General features: G+C 33.6%; 2 protein-coding genes across 2 annotated transcripts; both read right to left on the reverse strand.

Annotated features, from left to right (window-relative positions):
• Positions 1–4,064: 4,064 nt before the first annotated feature.
• LOC140006883 (UDP-glycosyltransferase 71B2-like) lies at positions 4,065–5,103 on the reverse strand. Its single transcript, XM_072049554.1, has 2 exons — positions 5,059–5,103; positions 4,065–4,610 (listed from the first exon to the last, which is right to left on the reverse strand). The coding sequence occupies exons 1-2, from the start codon at positions 5,101–5,103 to the stop codon at positions 4,122–4,124; spliced, it is 534 nt and encodes a 177-aa protein (XP_071905655.1). The 3' UTR covers positions 4,065–4,121.
• A 7,608-nt stretch (positions 5,104–12,711) lies between these two features.
• LOC140006468 (anthocyanidin 3-O-glucosyltransferase 2-like) lies at positions 12,712–14,175 on the reverse strand. Its single transcript, XM_072048397.1, has one exon. The coding sequence runs from the start codon at positions 14,173–14,175 to the stop codon at positions 12,715–12,717; it is 1,461 nt and encodes a 486-aa protein (XP_071904498.1). The 3' UTR covers positions 12,712–12,714.
• Between the last annotated feature and the right edge of the window lie 8,375 nt (positions 14,176–22,550).

The following is a 22,550-nucleotide window of genomic DNA, read 5'->3' on the forward strand; positions in this document are numbered from 1 at the left end:
TAGTGCTTGGCACGGGCTGGTTGTATGGTGACTTGAGAACTTTTGTATTCTCGACGGTTGTACTTCTTTCTGAGATAGCAATGTATATAAGTTTTGTTTTAAGTTTTGGATCCTCGTTTTGCTCTTTCTTGTGGTTCTCTTTCTGATTTGTGTGAGTGAACGACTGAGTCCCGGCGAGAGCTGGGCAGGCGGTCCGCTGAACCCTCTGGTTCGCCTAAGGGGGAAGTGCGGCTGTCACACTATACAGCTTAATAAATATAACACCAACTATGAGGTGGTAAAACTAACCATGTAGGCGGCAAATTGGAAGAAAGGAAATAAAAGTAAAGAACAATTTAGATTTGGTTTATGTAAGAATAAGTGAGGAAACCCTAGGGATTAGAATCCCTTGTTGTTTCAAGACAATGATTAACTTGGTTGTTTAGACCATTAAATTGCTACTTGTTAAGGAAGTAACTCCCTTATTCACTTGGATATTGTTTTCACAAATATACAAGAATACTCATATCAAGCCCTTATCTATTTGCATGATAAACTAACTTAGCATAAGTTCATGAAATTCAATGAGTTATAAGCTTGTTTCCATCTAAATCCACCTCCTACTAACGTGAAAATGTATTATAGAGTTCATATACTTTGAACCACACATGCAAGGCAAGCTTAAGTGCACAAACACATGGTTGAATGATTATAGTTGGTGATCAATTTAACTACAAGTATGAGATGCAAATATATGAACTAGCAAGTTCACAAATGGCCAAAAATCAACTTAAGTGATCACATAGTCAAGAAACTACAAGTTCATCTCTTCCCTAGTATGTAAGAGTTTAGCAAAGTAAGGAGTTGAAGCTCATAAAACTCTTGAAATGAAACATGAAATAAACAAGAAAGTAAAGAGTAAAGGTTGATGAAATCTTATTCAATTGAATGAAACAAGATCTTCAAGCTTCACTTTTACACTCTTGATCTTCAATTTCACAACAACATAGTTGTTTTTCTACAACGAAAAGCTCACCTTTTGCTCGCACAACTTTGTGTTCTATTTTCTAAGCTATAACTATTTAGTTCTCTCTACCCTTCTCTCCTTTTCTAATCAATGAGATACAAGGGGTATTTACAGATTTTTTGGAAGACAAAATATTCTTAATATTCTTAGAATGTGGTCATAAAGTTGTCCTTAACTTTCCCAAGACAAATCTTGGTAGATCTAGCCTTTTTTTTGGCAGAAAAATTGGTCAAAAAACTTTTGTGAAATGTCCACAACTTGCTCTTGCAAGTTGCAACACGTTTGCATTGTTTTGCTTAATCTTCAATATTGTTCTATTTTTGGACCAAATTCAACTGCAATTTCCTTGATGATAGAAGCCGAATTAGCTCTTTCACAAAACATAAAAAATGTAGTCCTTTGAGTTATCTTTCGAATGCATCAAGAATCATCCCATTTGAATGCCTATAGGCAGAGAAACGACCAAATACCCCTAACTATTCAATCCATTGTTTCAGCTTTTGAAAGCAAAAATGCATGATGGTATTTCGACCTTTTGGCTAGGAAAATGCTTGAACTAGATTTTGATGTCTTCACAAGAATTGTAGATCTATGTATTAGCTTCATAATGCTTTAAGAACCATCTCAATCTAATACTTGTAACTCAAGATATAGTCAAAATACCAAAAGATATCAAAACTGTCAAACTTTTTTTTTTTTTTTGTACTTGGTTGCATCTCATCCTATTAACATTTTACACTTCATGTTCACTTTAAATCACTTCAAATCATCAATAAACATCCAAATATATTTTCAATTCTCTCCATTTGATGATTGAGCCGTTAGAACTACAAAAATATGAAATTTTTCCCACTTTTGTCCATAGAAATACAATTTTTCACAATTGGACCACAAAATGCAAATTTCACTAGAAACTTAGTTATTTAACTATAAAAATGAATAAAACACACGAAAACATAAATAATAAAACACACTTAAAACGTGCAAAATACACACTTATCAATATTCTTACACACAACCAAGGTTAATCATGAAAATCATTAGTCCATATTATTTTTTATTGTTAATCATCAAAATCAAGGATTGATCAACCTAAATCTTCAAACCCAATGAGATTTTTGCCTTCTACCCAAAATACATATCCCAACATTAGAGCCTTGGACCTCTCTGTCAACATGCATGAGATTTTTAAGCATTACACCACATTTGAACTTGTTTTTAAATTTGTGATGGTGTTATATTAAAACTATATTATCTAATTATGAGTACAAATGTAGTACGGAATAAAGTTTTACATCATTTTGTATAAGAGTTGATATTTGAAATTCTTTTATCTTGATTGTTTGGCCATTCCAAGTTTATAAAGTAGTCAACTTTCCCCACTTTAATGGTCTGGGTAAATATGATCGGTGGTGAATGTTGAGGAATAGTTGGATCATTTACCCAAACTAGTTACAATTGTGCGAAACGTACTTATTATCAAATAAGTCAATTGTTACTTCTCTAATGCAAGCCACTTCATTCCAAACTTTTTGTGTTTTCCGTGGGGACATGGACTCTTCCTTGGCTCAATTTATTTTTCATTCTTCTACAATTGTTAGATTAATTTCGGTTTGCCGGAAGATACCCCCGGCGAATTTTTGCAAATTAAATACAGATGCGAGTGTAGTAAATGGTAGGGTGTCAGGTGGTGGTTTGGTGTGTGATCACAGAGGTAACTTGGTTTTTGGTTTCTATAAAGAGTTGGGGGAAGCTGAGGTGTTGGAGGCAGGGATTCATGCATTATTATTTGGTCTTCAATTGTGTGGTGAAAGAAATGTCCAGAATTTACAAGTTAAGGTTGATTCTTCTTTGTTGTTTATTTGATTGTTTCGGGGCAGTGTCTAAATGGCCATTGTGCAATTTTCTTCGTCAAATTAGAGAGCTTTGGCAGTCACTTTCTCCGTCAGTTAGTCATGTTAAATTCCATGGCGGCTAGGCTTGCTACTCTTCATCTTCATTCTGATTCGCTCTTTACTTCTATTCAACAACTTCCTTCAGCGGTTAAGGCTAGCTTGATTTTAGATGGTAGGGAATTTTTGCATGTGCAGAAATAAATAAATTGTAACTTGTACGGGAGGAATACTCCTAATTTTTGTTTTCATAAATGTTCTTAGGTCTTTTCAGGCCCTTCTTAGACTCTTTATATTTTTATTTTATGATTAATAAAAATTAAAGGTTGGCATCCCTCCCCTGTGTATGGAATTTGGCAATAAAAAAAAAAAATCAAATAAGTTAATTGCCGCTTCTCTAATGCCAGTCACTTCATTTCACACTATTTTGTTTTCTTAATCTATATTTTCCTAATTTGGATCACACTTCTTCCCTATTATATGGTCGTAAATTAATTTAATTCCAATGAAGTTTTGAACATGTTGCCTACAAAGTTGCATATGAGAATTTGCCTTATTTTAGTCAATTTTGAGGACTTTCCGTGTTCATTGAGTTCAAATTTTACAAAATGCAAAAAAAAAAAAAAGACGCAAGGAAAAAGAAAACTTATCAGGTAAGAGCCTGCAATGATAATACATACATTAGAAGAAAAACCGTACCACCTTCTCAAGCATTATAAGAGTAAACTATGCTTTAATTGAATGCACCAATTATTGCAACTAGAACGGCACGCACCACAACTACGTGTGACTAAATGCTGTGAAAGACATACTCTGCTCTCAATGCCGCAATAAAGTCGTCACAATTTGGTCCCGTCATTTTTGGTTTAGCACTATAATACTCCCTAAACTTTTACCAACTCCGAAGCTTAATTAATAAGTTTAGCTATTCACTGTTACTATTAACTGAATTGTAAGTCTACATTGTAAGTCCATTTCGCAGTCACGGATTGTATTTGACCTACAAAGTACCACGTAGAAGATTAGAATAGCAAATCAAAGTGCGAAAGGGAAAACAGCAGAAAGCCTAACAAGCAAAAACAGAAAAAAGCACTACTGATTTTCAGAGTAAAATTGGTTATAGCAGAGTTAATGGATATTAGTAATGGTTGATCTTCAGCTATGGATTTAAGAAAAAGAAGCAATTATGCAATACATTATAACAATTCAGATCTGACAAACAATTATGGAATACTATCTATTACATCTTCAAGAAACAACTTCAAGGAAGCATAGGATGATCCTCCTTCATTAGGAGCCAACCTGCTCTTCTCCTTCATTTCCTTCACCTTCTCTTTGATTTCCTTCTCAGGATCCATCAGATGTTTAATCCCTCTTTCAATCACATCTGCACTCAAAATCTCACTGCTCACACCCAGTACGAAATCCCTTTTGAAATCTATTTTGATCTCCACTGCCATTGCCAAGTCCTTCACCATTAGGAATGCATTCTGCTGCTGCTCTGCATTAAGCGGCCAAGTTGCCACTGGCACACCGTACCAAACGCTTTCCAATATTGAGTTCCAACCACAGTGAGAAACAAAGCCCCCTACAGCAGGATGGGATAGAACTGCCGCCTGTGGTGCCCATCCAATAACTTTTCCAACGGCTGCAGTTCGCTGCAAGAACCCTTCTGGCAAGACTTCATCCAGGTTCTCATACTCACTTGGAAACTACCATGTTTCCAGGATTTTTACTTGATAAATTTAAATTTACTGTCAATAAATTGCTTAGCAGTGTTGAATTGTGAAATTTTATTATCAGTAATCAAGCTAATCATTAAAGTCAATATAAAGTAGTTTCTTTCTCATTTTTATATTTAATTATATTTATTTAGGGTTAAATGCACTTAATTAACTCTCCTCAATTTTATCTGCAGTTGCACTTTATGCATTTGAACTCATAAAATAGGCATTTTGTCCCCTTACTTGATGTTTTAGAACAAAAGTACTCTAACCATATTATGAATTCAAGGGATAAAGTGCGATGCAAAGTAACATTGTGAGAGTTTTATAGCTATTTATAACTTTCCAAAGTTATAGTGTCCTTCGTGTTATTACATTTCTTATTACATTCCTATTTAAAGATGGCAGCGGAGCAAATTTGAAATGGGAGGAGTACCCTTAACTGATCCGTTCTCCAAAAACTCCCTAGCCCCCTCCCCATGCCCACTATCTCTCCCCCTTGCACCCTGCTAGCTCTGGGGTGTCCCTATCTCGCACCTCCAGCATTTTTATTTTTTTTGCTTGATTTTAATTTTTTATATATGTAATACACTAATAATGAACTTGCTAATAATTGTTTTACAATTTTTGCTCCAAAATTCAACAAGAAATAAAGTTTAAAAATTATTTTGATCTTTTGAATTTATTTCTCTATATCTGATTTTATATAAAATCAATCAATTATCGTACTTTTTTTTATATATCTATAAGCAACATCAAAATAGAAAAAATAAACTAACGTAACAAAATTATTGGTTAATGACAATAAATTAACTAGAAATATTGCATTAATTTATTACACGAAAAATCATATTATTGATTTTAATATTACATGCATATAGTTTTATTGTATTGTATATTTTTACGTTCTACATATCTAAATATATAATATTAAATTACTAGCGGGGAGCAGGATAGGGGTATTTTTCCCGTCCTTCCGACCCATTTAAAGCGGTAGGAGAAAGGTCTCCCCCGACCTTATTGGCCATGGATATCCGCCCTATTGTCATATTGAATCCTATTTTTAAATTTATAAAATCACAATTAACAATTGCTGAGAACCTCTGGTGATGCACCGCATCTGTAGTTGTTACTTGTTAGGATCAATTAGGGATAATTTCAAAAACCTCCCTTGAGGTTTTTAACAATTTCATTTAGCTTCTTTGAGCTTTTGAAAATTACATATATCTCCTTTGTCATTTAAAATGATAATACTACCTTAAATGTTTTAATGAAATTTCCTTGTTTGGTATGCTTATACTTAGAATTACTTTTAAAATTATTTTTTCATTCTTTTTCCTTCTTATTCATTTTTTAATTTTTTTGCCAATAAAACTGTAGAACTACCACTATTCCCTCTAGTTTCCACTGTAACCAAATGTCAAATTAGTGATTTTTTTATGAGTTAATTTATATGTAATCCAATGATTTTACTGATATTTTTTTCTAATTTTTTGGTATTAAAATGAACAATAAATCAAAAAGAAATGGCCCAAAATTACTACTAAATTATGATCATCCCACTTCTCAAAAAATTCATAAACTCTAAATGAATTATAACCACATTTTCTTTTCTATCTTCTAAATCTAAATCCATAATAGAATACCATCAAAAGTATCCTATCATAGTGATAAAATTATTATTATAGTTGTTTATCAAATAGTAGGTATGGACATGAAAAATTTGGTACCATTTCCTTAATTATACTAAATAATATTATAATTGTATACAGAAATAAATTAAAACTCATTACACAAGCGCATGTTTGGGTATTCATTTAAAAATTTGACCAAGTAAATATTATTTTAAGGTTTTGTTACTAGCACTATCAAATCAAGGGAAGTAGGTGTAATTTTTCAAAATCAGGGGAGCTCAATGAAATTGTTAGAAACCTCGAGGAGGTATCTGAAATTATCCCTATTAATTATTGGAGACTAGTGATAGGTTAAAGAGGGATAATGTAATTATTCTCTTCATTAGTTCTGAGGTTGAAGTAGTTAACTTGTAGATTTGATAGTAGGAAACATTCGTAGATGTTCTTGGTACTATAGTTTTCTCTTAGATGTTTAAATATATTTGGAACTTTACAGTGAAAATTTTTATTAAATTTTTAGATTTGGGGTATCTATTATTATTCATATTTGTTTTACATGCATATGTTTGTTGTTAGACATGATTTCTGTTACTAGTGTAGATTTTAATATTTAATGAAATTTTGAATTGTTGTATAAAAAAAAAATTATGAATCTAATCGTTAGAACAACTTCTGCTATACTGTTCACAAAAATGTCCGTTCTTAAAAGCATTGCAAAAATTTTATTGTGATTTTCTCACTTTTAAAACAGTAAAATCACGGCAATGAGTTGTTTCCACTTTCTAGCCATTGAAATTGTGATCTTCGGGAAAATTCAACCACTCGAAGTCTGCAACATATCCAGAGAAAACCCACTTCAAAATGCGGGGATCCAAGATATATTTTGGACTATTAATTTCAGACTCCTCGCTTGAGGTTTTTAATATATTTTATTGTCCTCCCTAAAGTTTTGAAAATATTATTAACCTCCTTGAAACTCTAACTTTCTTGAAACCATTCAACTCAATTTAGAAAGAGACACAATAAAAAAATGATTCCAGGAGAGAGAAAATTTTGTAATTTAACAAGTGCCCCTTAACTATTGTTCACCACAAACAAGATAAAATAAGCCAAATTACTTTTTTTTTTTTACTGTATGCATGATCCAACTCATTCTTTTCACTTTCTAGTCTATTATTAGCTATAATCAACAAGAAATTTTCATCATCCGCTACTAAAAAAATAATAGCTTTCAAAGTTTAACAAAAGAAAACTCTTTTCTCTTATCTTAAGATGTTGTTATTACCAGTGGCGGAGTCAGAAAAAAATCTCAGTGGGAGCAAAATAACACTAAAATTTTTTATCTGCTCTTTTTCTAGTTTTTTAAGAAAAAAAAAATTCACCAACAAGTACAAATGATATATATATTCCATGAAAAACATAAAAAGACAAACTCAAAATTATTAATGTAATAATAATTTTATTTCAAAAACAAACTAAACTATTTACAATTGTTCACGACGAGTTTTCATATTTTGATAACGGTTTACGACTTTCTCATTTTGAACTTCTCGAAGTATATTTTTCTCAATATAAGTAACTAAACAATCATTCATCCAAGTGTCTCCCATTTTATTTCATAACCAATACTTTACTATATTCATAGCTGAAAAAGCCCTTTCTACTGTAACTGTAGCAACAGGCAAAATCAAAGCCAACTTTAAGAGCATATAAACCAATGGATACACAATATCTCTCTTAGTCTCCACCAACCTTTGAGCTAGATCAGAGATTTTTTTTAAATCGAGAAATTCCTTAGCTGATTTCAAGTCATTAATATAAGTACTCAATTCAGTGTCAAGTGTAAGAATATCCAACTTAGAATATCCAATTCAGTGTGGGACGGCAGATGGGATGTGCTTATGAGCAAAGTTTAGTGCGGATAGATTTGTGGCTCTGTTGGGGGGAAAATGAGAAACCAGAGGAGTAATAAATGATGGAGGAAAGGGAAATTGGAAAGTGGGGACAAAGAAAGTAAATAATGGATTAAGAAAGAGAGACCGTCGGTAGTGGGGGGAAAATTGGGGACAGAGGAGGAAAGAAATTTTGGAGAGTGGGAACACACTCAAAATTACGTTAAAATTGTATAAATGTTATTAGAATTTAAGGGGCAGTGGGGCCCGGACCTTAAATTCGCCCGGAGGAATTAGACCCGCCTTCAAGCCTCTCAAACCCCTAGTTTTGACTTTTTAACCAGTACCTCTGTCCAAGCAAGCTTCTCATGTCTTACTCCTATTATTTGTCAAGTATATCAATTAAAAAAAGGGTGCCTAGTATTTGGCACTCGTTTCAATTAGGCGCCCTTTTCAATGATAAATTGGTTATGTTTTCACATTTCAAATTATGACTAATGCAATGAACAAATGACTTAATTTTTTTCTATGGACAAAACTATGTAAAACCAACTAAGTTGTAAAGGTAGCAGAGTCAATGATACTGGATCCCAAATAACTAACATGAAGGTAAGTAATGTTTCTACAATTTTAGAAGACAATATGAAATGGTCAAAACCTCGATGGCAGTTTCTAAAAGTATCCCAATAATATAAGGAAAAGGGAATATTGACCCAAAAAAATCCTTTCCAAGTTGTGGCTTATATCACATGAAATACTTGTGTCACGGTTGCATAACATAGTTATATCACCGTCCAATAGGCCCCGATTGTATCTCAACTTCTAGCAGAACTGGCTATGCTCTAATTTCTGCAGTTTCATGGAAAATTTGAGGTTAATTAATTACACTTTGCCCCTCTAAATTGGGTCTTAGAAACACTTTCCCCTCCCAACTACTTTAAATATGTACACTTCAGCACCTACTATGATCAATCAAAGAATAGTTTAGAAATTTCAATGATAATGACATGACATTAAAGGCCACCGACAATGGCTGTATGAACAATATGTTACCCTTTGCATGAGTACCCTTTACACCGACAATGCTGAAGTGACATGTATGCAAAGCGCCTCTCTCTCTAGGTGGATGCAGCAATATATGATCAGAAGATGCCGAGAGAAAAGTCTTGAATATTCGCATATGACCAAACCACCTTAAGCTATGCTTTCTCTTTTTTCAGATACCGTTTCAATACGCAAACCTACCTTTATAATGAGAATAAATGTCAATGCATGCGACAGATTGATGCATAGATTTTAGAGTTTCATGCAGTGGTGGAGCTAGGATAACCTTCCAGTGAGGGCACAAATGATAGAAAAATATTTTAATTTTGCCCTTCTATGAATTGGAATATGATTTTCTATCCATAATCTGATCATTGGCAAAAGAGTTGAGCAACAGTTGGATAATTTACCCAAACAAGTTACAATTGTGTGAAATATAAGCAATATCAAATAAGTTCATTGTTACTTCTCTAATGCAAGCCACTTCATTTTAAACTTTTTGTATCTTCTTTATCTATATTTTCCTAATTTGGATCATGCTTCTTGGCTATTGTATGGTTGTAAATCAATTTCATTCCAATGATGTTTTGAACATGATGCCTACAAAGTTTAAAGCCGCATATCAGAATTTGCCTTATTTTAGTCAATTTTGAGGACTTTTTAATGTTCATTGAGAAAAGTATTGGGTTAATTAGGTGTACCTCCCATGAGATTTGTTCATATTATGAAACAAACCTTGTAATTTGACGAAATAATGATTATCCCCCATTAGTAACAGTTCCTTAACTCCGTTAATGGATGTCATGAAATAAAGAATAGTCTTTGTTCAAAAGATTTCAAAAATAAAATTCTAAATCCATAAAAAATATTTATTTTACCAAAAATAGAAAAAGCAAGTGAAGGTGTGACAATAGTACAAGATAAAACAAAGATTAAAAAAATTAGAGAAGGAAAGATTGAGAAAAAAAAAAAGAAAAATAAGAATAAAGAAACTAAGTACTAGTGGTCAAACAACTACTCTTAGAGTAGTTGGTCACCAGGAGAGTTTTAAAACTCATCTTGGGTGTAGGATAAAATTCCCCCTTTGGGTCCCCACTTCCCCCTCCCCCTTCTTTTGACCCCTTTGGATCCCCCACTTCCCCACTCCCCCTCTCCAAAAAATTTCACCAGTTAGATAGTGGTTCAGTCTCCCCCGAATTCTCCCTATAACTTCTTTGGATCCCCCTTTCCCCTCTCCCTAGCAGTCTCCTCCCCTCTTCCACCTCCCCCTCCCTTTGATTTCTTTGGATTCCCTTCCCCTAACATAGAGTAAAAGCAAATATAGAATAAAATCTATCATGTGCCAAAAAAAAAAAAAAGAATTCTAGTGATCAAAACCATAGATCGGGTCTCTCCTTATTTCCCTCCCCCTCCCCCCCCCCAACAAGTCAAAACCAAACATTCAACAAAAATTTATTTAAACAACCACACAAATTTGGAGAACAAGCTCATATATGAATCAATCTAGTAATTATCCAAGAACAAGTTATGTCTCCATACTAGAGGTGTCAAAATGGGTAACTTGGGCGGGTTTGGGTTGGATAAAATGGGTAATGGGTATAAGTGAATCAACCCATTTATACCCATTTAATTAGATAGGTATAAATGGGTAAATCAAAAAATGAATTGGGTAACCCGATTACCCATTTATAACCCATTTATTTTAATTTTTTGTATACTCATTTAAATTTATTTTTTCAAACTAAATTATCAATTTATACCACTCTTTGTACCCACCATTAATTTTAAATATTTGTTTATAATGTTCAATAAGCCTAATTACCAATTTTTTTCCATTTATACTCTATGTCGCAAAATTACATATTATTTAATAATTGAATAATAAGAATAAAAAAAATTTGAACTAAGTACTATAAAAGTTAATATAAAAACTTAATCCAAAAATTTTGAACCCCTAAAATTTTTTTCATATATAAATTTAAAATTTCATTTTAGAAAGATAAGAAAAGAGGCTAAAACTTATCATAAATTGGTAATGCTAAAAAGTGAGCAAGTTAACAAATTAAGAGAAAATAAAATAATAAGATAAAACCAACAAATAATAATAATAGTGAAACAAAAGTAGTTAACATCATGACAAAATGAAATATTTGAAAAAAAAAAGGGTGGGGGAAGAGAAGAGACTTGGGGGAAGAGAATTCTAAATGGATTAATTGGCTTTGATGGATTACCCAATAATACCCATTTAATAAATGGGTATTATTGGATAACCCGTTTATATCCATATACAAAAATTTAAGATACCCATACCCACCTATTCATGGACGGGTATGGGTAAATTTAGTTAAATGGGTTGGTTTGCCACCTATACTCCATACCATTGCCGCCGTCAACTCTGTTGTCAATCGCCACTGCCTCCATTGCTTTTTTCATATTTCCTCGCTATCCCTTTCTCTCTGTTTCAAACACACACCGACAATGATGAACAGGCCTTGTAACAATTTGTTTTTGGGATTTAATAGCCCATGAAATTGGGTAATTACCCTTCTATGAATTGGAATATGATTTTCTATCCATAATCTGATCTACCCATATTTGTTAATGGGTGATTTTCGTTGAGTCCATTTATGATTGAATATGAGCTATTGCATCAGTGTGTGTTTCTAATATTTCTAGGAGTTGCCGAAGACTTTGGAAGAATTCAGTTTCGATTTAAGCACGTTTTTACCCACATTTTGTGTTTTTTTTTTTAAGGCTCAAACCTTGAAAAAAAAAAAAAAACTTTAAAACTGACATTGGCAATTGGAGCGGGATGCTTCAACTCTGGCGTCTTGTTGGGACAAGTCACGGTTTTAGTATCTTACTGTATACTGCATACGGGGAAGGATGAAGAAAGATAAGTAGTAACGTACAAATTATGGTTTTAGTACTATTTGATTGCATAAGGGGAAGGAAGAAGAAAGATAACTGGTAACAGATTTTTGATGGGCATTCTCGGAGTTTTGTCATATATTTGCCGTGACATTACAGCCAGTTTGTAAATCAACGTTAGTTGACTGACACAGCCACACAGGGATGTTTTTGTTATGGAGCTTTGAGTTTGAGGGACCTTTTCATAGTTTTGTTAAAAATGAGGGGCTGGTTTGTTATTTGATCAAACCATAGGGGAAGTAAATGTAATTAACCCTAAAATTTTAGGAAAAGGGGGAATAAAAGGATACAAGGAAAAGGAAAATCGTATCAGGTAAGAGCCAGCAAGGAATACAGAGCACATTACAAGAAACAAAGAACCATATGCAATTATAGATGATCAGAATAGCCAAAAAGCAAGTACAAAAGGAAAAACAGATGGATAAAGGAACGAGACTCCATTAATTGATTAATTCTCACTGACTCTCAAAACAGAATTGATAATAGCAGATTTCATGATTGTAGTAGTAGTTGATATCCAGCTATTGAATTTATGAAAAACAAGGGATCATGTAATTCATTATCACTATTCAATTCTGACACACTATTCAATCATGGAATGTTATCTAACACATCTTCAAGAAAACGCCTCAAGGAAGAAAAGGATGATCCTCCTTCATTAGGAGCCAACCTGCTCTTCTCTTTCATTTCCTTCACCTTCTCTCTGATTTCATTCTCAGGATCCATCAGATGTTTAATCCCTCTTTCAATCACATCTGCACTCAAAATCTCACTACTCACACCCAGTACGAAATCCCTTTTGAAATCTATTTTGATCTCCACTGCCATTGCCAAGTCTTTCACCATTAGGAATGCATTCTGCTGCTGCTCTGCATAAAGCGGCCAAGTTGCCACTGGCACACCGCACCAAACGCTTTCCAATATTGAGTTCCAACCACAGTGAGAAACAAAGCCCCCCACAGCAGGATGGGATAGAGCTGCCGCCTGTGGTGCCCATCCAATAACTTTTCCAACAGCTGCAGTTCGCTGCAAGAACCCTTCTGGCATGACTTCATCCAGGTTCTCATACTCACTTGGAAACTCAAAATTTTCTTTGGGTGAAGGCCTTCTCAATGACCAGAGGAATCGATATCCACTGCGCTCGAGTGCATAGGCAATTTCCTTCACTTGGTCACCATCAAAACTACCTGCACTACCAAAGCAAAGGAACACAACAGAACATTCTGGCTGAAGATCTAGCCATTTCATAATCATCTCAGTTTCTTGATTTTGACTATTGCTTCCCTTCAGATTCAATACAGGCCCTACTGCATATACTGGTGGGATGGTTTTATCATTGCTCAAGGCGTGAATCGCATGGGATTCTAACTCAAGGAAAGTGTTAATTATGATTCCCTTGGTCTTCCTGTATCTTTGTGCCTGATCGAGGACCATGTCGACACCTCCATCCTTCTCAAACAATGCAGATGACAAAAGTTTAGCTGGAACAGGATTGATGTAAGTAGGCAAAGCTAATTCAACGTCTGAATTCTCGTAATGGCTCACATCTTCATTCTCGTAATGGCTCACATCTTCATTGAGATCATCCCTCAGACTTTGCAACTGGAATAAAACGCCAAGCGTTGCAGCACCACCTGGGTAAAATATATAGGAAGGAACCCCAAATTCATTGGCTACATCAATCAAAGAGGTGCAAAACATGTCTATGACGATCCCACCAAGGTGCGACGAAACAGAATTGGATATTTCAGCAAGAACCTCCCTCACACAACTTTTATGGTTGTCGATAAATCGAAAGAAAATCGAAAGAAAAGACGACAATTGAGAAGAAGGCTCTTCTTTCATGAGCTCAAGGTACCTTATGTGCAAATTCGGAGTTTCTAACAACGAATTTGTGTAGCTACTGACTTTTGGATCAAAGGGCAGCTTCATAATCAGGACGGTGATCGATAATCGTTCATCACATTCAATGAGAAGCTTTGCTAGTTCAACACATGACACTAAGTGGCCAATCGCTGGCATAGTAACGAAAACCAGCTCTGCTTTTTTCATTTCTTTCGTTTTCTCTGCTAACTTTAGCCAGTTGATTGAAGATGGAAATCCAACCTTTATCTTTCTAGTTTCTACTTAGCTTGCAAACGCATGCCACATGTATCTTATCCGTTTACATGAAGAGCAGATGTGATGCCTTTCACTAGTGAATCGAGTAGAAATAAAAAACTACCATGTTTTCAGGATTTTTACTCGATAAATGTAAATGTACTATCAATAAATTGCTTTGTCATGTTGAATCGTGAAATTTTATTATCATTAATCAAGGGGTTAAAAACAAAAAAGCCCCTTATGGTTTCATATCATACGCTTCGGTATCCTGTAGTTTGAATTATTCTGAAAAGTCGACAGAAAGCATCAAATGTAAGGCTTTTGTATTAAACGCACTGAAAAGGCACATGTTTCTTGCGGAAAATAAGTTTTTATCACAAACTTTCACCAGATATACCTATTGTACCCTTCACACTTTCCTGCAATTTTGGCTGAAGACCCACAACATAGAACTTTCGAGATTGATGAGAATGGACGGACCTTATGGTTCAAATCCCACTTTGTTTTCTACGATAAAATCATGATGGTGTGAGCCATGACTTCACTTGCTTATTACCAGGTCAAAATACAGTTTTTCCTCGGACTATTGTGAACTGATGGAACTATAAAACCCAGAGCCTTGGAGTTCATCAAAATCAAGGTAGTAATTGAAAGCCTATATATAGTTTTGATCTCCATCTTTAATTAAATAATTTACTGAAGTCGGTAACAGAAAAGAGGGGAGAAATGAAGAAAACAGACCATTCCTTAAGCAGGGATGGGCCACTTAGCATCAACTATAGTGACCAAGTGAAGGAAATTGCCTATGCACTCGAGCACACAGAATACCAGTTTCTCTGGTCATTGAGAACGCCTCCACCTAAAGGAAAGTTCGAGTATCCAGGTGAGTATGAGAACCTGGAAGAAGTCTTGCCAGAAGGATTCTTGCAGCGAGCTGCAGGGGTCGGAAAAGTTATTGCACCACAGGCTGCAGTTCTATCTCATCCTGCTGTTGGAGGCTCTGTCTCTCACTGTGGCTGGAACTCAACATTGGAAAGCGTTTGGTATGGCGTTCCAATGGCAACTTGGCCACTTTATGCTGAGCAGTAGGTGAATGCCTTCCTGATGCTGAAAGAGTTAGGGATGCTAAATTACTTCGGCTATTTTCGCTTATATTATTAGGGTATTTTCGTCTTTTCACTCAGCTCCGACTATTTTAATGATTTCTGTCGACTTTTCAGAATAATTCAAACCATAGGGTACCGACGCACATGATATGAAACCACATGGGAATTTTCTGTATGATAGCTATACCACATGGAGCTTTTCTATTTTTTAACCCTTAATCAAGCTAATCATTAAACTCAATATAAAGTAGTTTCTTTGTTTTGACATTTAATTATCTTTTTATTTAGGGTGAAATGCACTTAACTCTCCTCAATTTAATCTACAGTTGCACTTTGTGCATTTATACTCATTATATAGGCATTTTGTCCCCCCTCTACTTGATGTTTTTGAACAAAACTACTCTTACTATATAATGAGTTAAGGGGATAAAGTGCGATGCGAAGTAACATTGTGAGAGTTTTATATGTGTTTATAACTTTCAAAGTTACTGTGCCCTTCATGGGGTGGATTTGGAATGGGAGAAATACCATCCACTGATCCGTTCTCCAAAAAGTCCCATCCCCTTTCCCATCTCCACTATCTCTACCCCCTGCACCTTACTACCTCTGGGGCTGCCCCCAATCTACACCTCTAGCATTTTTATTTTTTTTTGCTTGATTTTAATTTTTTATATATGTGATGCACTAACAATGAACTTGCAAATAATTGTTGTACATTTATCCAACGTGAAATAAAAGTTTAAAATTATTTTGATCTTGTGAATTTATTTTCTGTACATATGATTTTATATAAAAAAAAAAATCAATTATCGTACTTTTTTTTATGTATCTATAAACAACATCAAAATAGAAAAAATAAACTAACGTAACAAAATTATTGGTTAATCACAATAAATTAACAAGAAATATTACATTAATTTATTACAAGAAAATATCATGTTATTAATTTTAATATTACATACATATAGTTTTATTATATTGTTTATTTTTACGTTGTACATATATAAATATATAATATTAAATTATTAGCGGCAAACGGGATAGGGGTATTTTTCCCGCCCTCCCACCCCATTTAAAGTGGCAGGAAAAAGATCTCCCTCGACCCTGTTGATCATGAATATCTGCCCTGTTGTCATCGTGAATCCTATTTTTAAATTTATAAAATCACAATTAAAAATTGCTGAGAACCTCTAGTGATGCACTGCATCAGTAGTTGTTAGTGTTAATTATTGGAGACAAGTTATAGGTTAAAGAGGGATAATGTAATTATTATCTTCATTACATCTGAGGTTGAAGTAGTTAACCAGCACATGTGATAGTAGGAAACATTCGAAGATGTTCTGGTACTATAGTTTTCTCTTTGATGTTTAAATATATTTGAACTTTACATTGAAAATTTTTATTAATTTTTTAGATTTGAAGTATCTATTATTATTCATATTTGTTTTATATGCATATGTTTGTCAGATGTGATTTCTGTTATTAGTGCAGATTTTAATATTTAATGAAATTTTGAATTGTTTTATAAAAAAATTATAAATCTAATCGTTAGAACAATTTTTGCTATCCTGTTCACAAAAATGTCCTTTCTTAAAAGCATTGCAAAAATTTTATTGTGATTTTTTACTTTTAAAACAGTAAAATCACCACAATGAGTTGCTTCCACTTTCCAGCCATTGCAATTGTGGACTTCCGGAAAATTCAACCCACTCATATCCAGAGAAAACCCACTCCAAAATGCGGGGATCCAAGATTTTGGAATATTAATTTCACATTCCTCACTTGAGGTTTTTAACAATTTTTATTGTCCTCCCCTAAAGTTTTGAAAATATTATTAACCTCCCTGAAATTAATTTTCTTGTAACAATTCAGCTCAATTCAGAAAAAAGCACAATAAAAAAATTGATTCTAGCAGAGAGAAGATTTTGTACTTTCACAAGTACCCCTTAACTATTGCTCACCATCAACAAGATAAAATATGCTAAATTACATTTTTATTTTTTGATTATATGCATGATCCAACTTATTCTTTTCACTTTCTAGTCCATTATTAGATATGAGATCAACAAGAAATTTCCATCATCTGCAACTACTCCCTCCGTCCTAAAATATGTCAGGTCTCATACTTATTTTCAACAGTGCCAAGATTTCAAAAGTTTTGGTCTAATTTCCAGCAATACCTTTATTCAGTTTCTATGCTTTATAACTTGTCAAATGGCAGAAAGATAATGGAGTGGTGACAAGACGTGCGGGACCCATGCCTCAAGAATGTTTCATGCTATTTTTTGGAAAAGTATCTTGCACGACCATTGTTTGCACTTGCTATGGGACTCACGCGTATTAAGTGCAATTCTTGTCGTCTTTTGGGGTCCATCAAAAGATTAAAAGAATCTGGTATATTTAAGGGCATGAGATGGAAATGGGGGAAAGTTTTCATTGCCAATTGTGGTAATTGACATTAATTTTGGGACAAACCAAAAGGTAAAGTATGAAACTTTCAATGGGACGGAGGTAGTAACAAATAACAGCTTTCGAAGTTTTACAAAAGAGATCTCTTTTCTCTTACCTTAATATGCTGTTATTACCACCATTTTGAGAGGAATTAGACCCTGCCTTCAAGCCTCTTCAACCCTTAGTTTTGGTGAAATTTGATAAATGTGCATTTTGCATATTTTAAGTGTGTTTTATTATTTATATTTTGGTGTGTTTTAGTCATTTTAATAGTTAAATAACTAGGTTTCTAGTGGGAGTGTTCAACACATTTATAGGGAAGTGAACATACTTGCAGATGCTTTGGCAGGTCTCCCAAAAACGGCGCAATATCTCTTTGATTCCATGTGTTAGCTGCCAAAACATATTCAAACACTGGATTCACTAGATATTTTGATTTGTACAGGGATTAGATGCATCCATGTAAGGGAGTAGTACTCGTTATTTAATGCTTTTTTTTATGTATGAGACACTATTTCTTTAACGGATTTTTCAACTAAAATTGGGGGTGGTGTCCCTCCCCCATGTATGGGGTTTTGCCGGTACAAAAACACTAGATTTCTAGTGAAAGTTGCATTTTGTGGTCCAATTGTGAAAAATTGCATTTCTATGGGTTAAAGTGGTAAAAATCATATTTTGTAGGTCTAATGGCTCAATCATCAAATGGGGTGAATTGAGAATATATTTGGATGATTATTGATTATTAGAAGTGATTTAAAGTGAACATGAATTGTAAAATGTTCATAGGATGGGATGCAACCAAGTACAAAAGAAGAAAAGTTTGATAGTTTTGACACCTTTTGGTTTTTTACTATATCTTGAATTACAAGTATTGGATTGAGATGATTCTTAAACCATTTGAATCTAAAGATATTGACCTACAGTTCTTATGAAGATATCAAAATTCAATTCATACATTTTCTTGGCCAAAAGGTTGAAATACCGTCATGCATTTTTTGCTTTCAAAAGCTGAACAGGGGATTGACTAGTTAGTGATTTTTTGGTCATTTCTCCACCTACAGACATCCAAGTGGGATGATTCCTGATGCATTCGAAAGTTAAGTCAAAGAACTACAATTTTTATGTTTTGAGAAAAGGCTAATTTGGCTTTTATCATTGAAAAAATTGCAGTTGAATTTGGTCAAAAAATAGAGCAATATTGTAGATTGAGAAAAACAGTGCAAACCCGCTGCAACTTGCAAGAGCAAGTTGTAGACATTTCACACAAGTTTTTTGATCAATTTTTCTGCAAGAGAAAACTATTGGATCTAGCAAGATTTGTCTTGGAAAAGTTAAGGACAACTTTATGACTGCATTATGAGCACATTTTCTCCTCCAAATACATCTATAAATACCCCTTGTATCTCATTAATTAGAAAAGGAGAGAAGGGTAGAGAGAACTAAATAGTTGTAGCTTAGAATGTCACACCTCGAGCCCGCACCTTGTCTGGAATGTGACAGTTGCCGTACCCCAAAGAGTATAATTCTCCAAGATACAAGGCCTCAATAATCATTACATTTTATTTACGGAAGCAATAGAAAATCTAGTGCGGAACTTATTTCTATTAATACATAAATAAAAATAAAATGCTTAAGTAATCATTCTATTGAGCCATATATGATCATTATTAACATAACGGATCCAAATATAACATTTATTATTCTACTAGCAATCCTAGTCACCATCAGCCTCAACAAACTCGTATACGTACTTATCCTCTACATAAAATGTTAAAATATTGGGATGTGCATCAACTTGCTCAGTGAGTAAAACATACCGCCCTTGTTGGACTGAGTATGTTACATATATATACAGTTATACATTTCCAAAAGTTATACACGTAAACACACAATTTCATGAAGAGTAAACATTCTTTGCACATTAGTATCATCTATAAACATTGATTAAATAGTTAATAGCTCTTAATAGTTACATGTCTTCATCGGCATTGAGTACTCAATCTAGTGATTGACCCCACTAGAACGGGCAATCAAAGGGACCTTTGGAGTATCCTTTAACCAACATTGCACTTTACTTTACTTTACTTTGACATTGGCAAGACTATAACCCCTATCAATTATGTCGTGACCATTAGAGCTATTACATTAACATTCACACTTAATCAAGTAAAATCAAATAATTTTATATAAGTATGAACATATCATATACATATAGATTTCATGACAAGAAGCATTTAGGTTTAATGCATATAGCCATACAAGGTCCATTTTCATATAGAGAAAGTAACACTTTGCTAAACATTGCCAAAAAGATTTTAGAAAATACAAAGGGTTAAATCCCACTCACCTCAATTAGCTTGGAAGAATGTCTTGCTAGTGTTCTTGATCCTTTCCTTCAATCCCTAGAGAGATAACATGTAAGTCTATTACTTTACACATATTGATTGTTCATCAATAATTTCTTTAATACATCCCCTAGAGATGTTCAACCCTAGGACACTTACCATTGCTAAACGAGTAAAGTTTCTATATGTAATATTTCCCTTTTAAGTAAGCTTCCTATTTTAGAAAGTTCCTTTCTTGGAAAGTTACTATTTTTGGTAAGTCTATACAACTTTGGAAGGAATCCTAGTTTAGGTCAATATTCTTGGAAAAATCAATCATTAAGGAAATTCTAGTTAATTTAGCTAAGTCTTTATTTTAGAGAGGTCATGAATTAACTAAGGAAAGTTCATAACTTTGGAAGTCATTTATTTTAGGAAAAAAGTTCTTAAAATGTCAATGACAATTTCAATTGTTGTTGTATTCTAGTAGTAACTTTAGTACATCAAAGTTTTAAACTTTAACCTTAATGTTAAATGAGGCAGTTGCAAAGAAATACATAAATTACAACACTAAACTATTGAGTACTTGTCACTATTAATGTCGTTAATAAAAACTCATAATCAGTTGGTGTTATCATCTTAGTAGTCTTCTTTTTTTAGATAGAAGTTTGTGTTTTCAAGCATTAAGGTTTACTTTTCCTTAAGATACTATCACTGTCATTTAGCTACGGATAATTAATAACGGTTATAAGATAATCTTGGAGCTGTTATGATAACAAAAGTAATGTTAGGGCATTAAGGGTTGAAAATTCAATCTTACACTTGAATATTCTAAATGTGATGGTACTAAAATCAATGTTTTGAAAACTGGACCGGACCGGCCAGTTGAACCGCAAACCGACCATGCCTCCGGTCCGGTTCAATTAAAAACCCAAAGAATTAATTGAACCAGTTGAACCGGTAAAAACCGGGAGGTTCAACCGATTTTTTTAAGTATTTATTTTTTAAAATAAATATTTTAGTTTTATTCAAAATGTTTAATACTAAAATGAATAAAAAATTATTAAACCTTTGAACTAGGATCAAACCGGTTGAACCGATCGAACCATGAAGCGGAAGGTTTTCCGGTTCACTCCCCGGTCCGAGTTTAAAAGCATTGACTAAAATAATTTACAAGTTGTTGGTCAGGGGCCACTGATTGCGCCAAATTTGCATAACTTTTAATAGTCTAAAACACTGAGACTAAGAACTAGATTTGAATCATACTGGTCATATCAAATGTAAACAATTTGCATTACTATGTGAACAATAGTCTAAACAAAAAGAAACCTTCGTAAGACATTGAAGCTACTACGCTTATACTAGTATACATAATCCATAATGATTCCAAATCCATGTAATGACATGTGCATGATAATAAGAAAACTAATATGCATGGGATCTAACTACTTATACGTGAGTTGCATTCTTAATGGATCCTCAGGCCAACAAGATCTTTTAAAGAGTAAGTACTATTGTTAGATTAATCAAGGCACATTCAAATGGATTGATTATAACATGATCCTTTAGGAGTTACTCAATAGATTCTAATAGAACTTAATCAACAATTTTCAGAGTTTTGAGATCTAGTTAATTCTACTAAAATTCATAAACTAAGGTAGGTACAATAAATCTTAAAATCCAGATTGACTTTTCAATACAATGAAAAATAAAAATCTTAGAGTCTTACTTGCGTTGCAATCACGAGTTGTTATTTGACTTCAAAGTTCCTGCTTCTCCCTCTTTTCCTCTTGCAAAAGCTTGCTCACCCTCTCCCTCAAACTCACCTTTGTATTTGTCAATTTTCCAGAGAAAGGAAAAAATGATTTAATTTTTTGTACAGGGTATGTATAAGCCTCAGATTAGTAGTGTTATGTCAAAACTCAATTAAAAAGTCAACGTCCTAATTATTAGTTGATAATATTTTCTAAATGGATTGATTGAGATTTGATTTATAATTAGACATAAATGTTATTAATTGTATTTTAAATCTTACCATAGGAAATATCCTAATTAGTAATGGAAATAGGCTTGATTAATGGTTGACTGGCAATTACATATTAATGATACTAAATGTAATTGGAAACCTTACCATGAAAATTAAAGAAAAGAACTAACTACATTTATTGATCTTATTACTAGTGTTTAGTAGTATGACTAGGTTTCTTTGCCTAAGTAATATGGTAAAGGTGTGATTTTAGGATATTACATTATACTCCCCTTAAAATAAGTTTTGTCCTTGAAACTGACATACCTTGTGTAAACAATTGCGGATACTTTGCTCTCATTTTTTCTTCCAACTCCCATGTTGCTTCTCTCTCTATATGGTTTGTCCGTTGGAATTTGACATGCGAAATCATCCTTCGTCTAAGCACCTGATCCTTTTGATTAACAATCTTCACTA

Source organism: Coffea arabica, chromosome 5e (genome assembly GCF_036785885.1).
Source record: "Coffea arabica cultivar ET-39 chromosome 5e, Coffea Arabica ET-39 HiFi, whole genome shotgun sequence".
Classification (NCBI taxonomy): domain Eukaryota; kingdom Viridiplantae; phylum Streptophyta; class Magnoliopsida; order Gentianales; family Rubiaceae; genus Coffea; species Coffea arabica.

What these genes read in the sequence shown, in the direction of transcription:
- LOC140006468 (XM_072048397.1), bottom strand. Translation starts at nt 14,175, where the DNA reads ATGAAAAAAGCAGAGCTGGTTTTCGTTACTATGCCAGCGATTGGCCAC.
- LOC140006883 (XM_072049554.1), bottom strand. Translation starts at nt 5,103, where the DNA reads ATGGGGAGGGGGCTAGGGAGTTTTTGGAGAACGGATCAGTTAAGG. An exon ending in GGAGAACGGATCAGTTAAGG is followed by an intron (nt 4,611 to 5,058) that starts GTACTCCTCCCA and finishes GAAACATGGTAG; the next exon opens with TTTCCAAGTGAGTATGAGAA.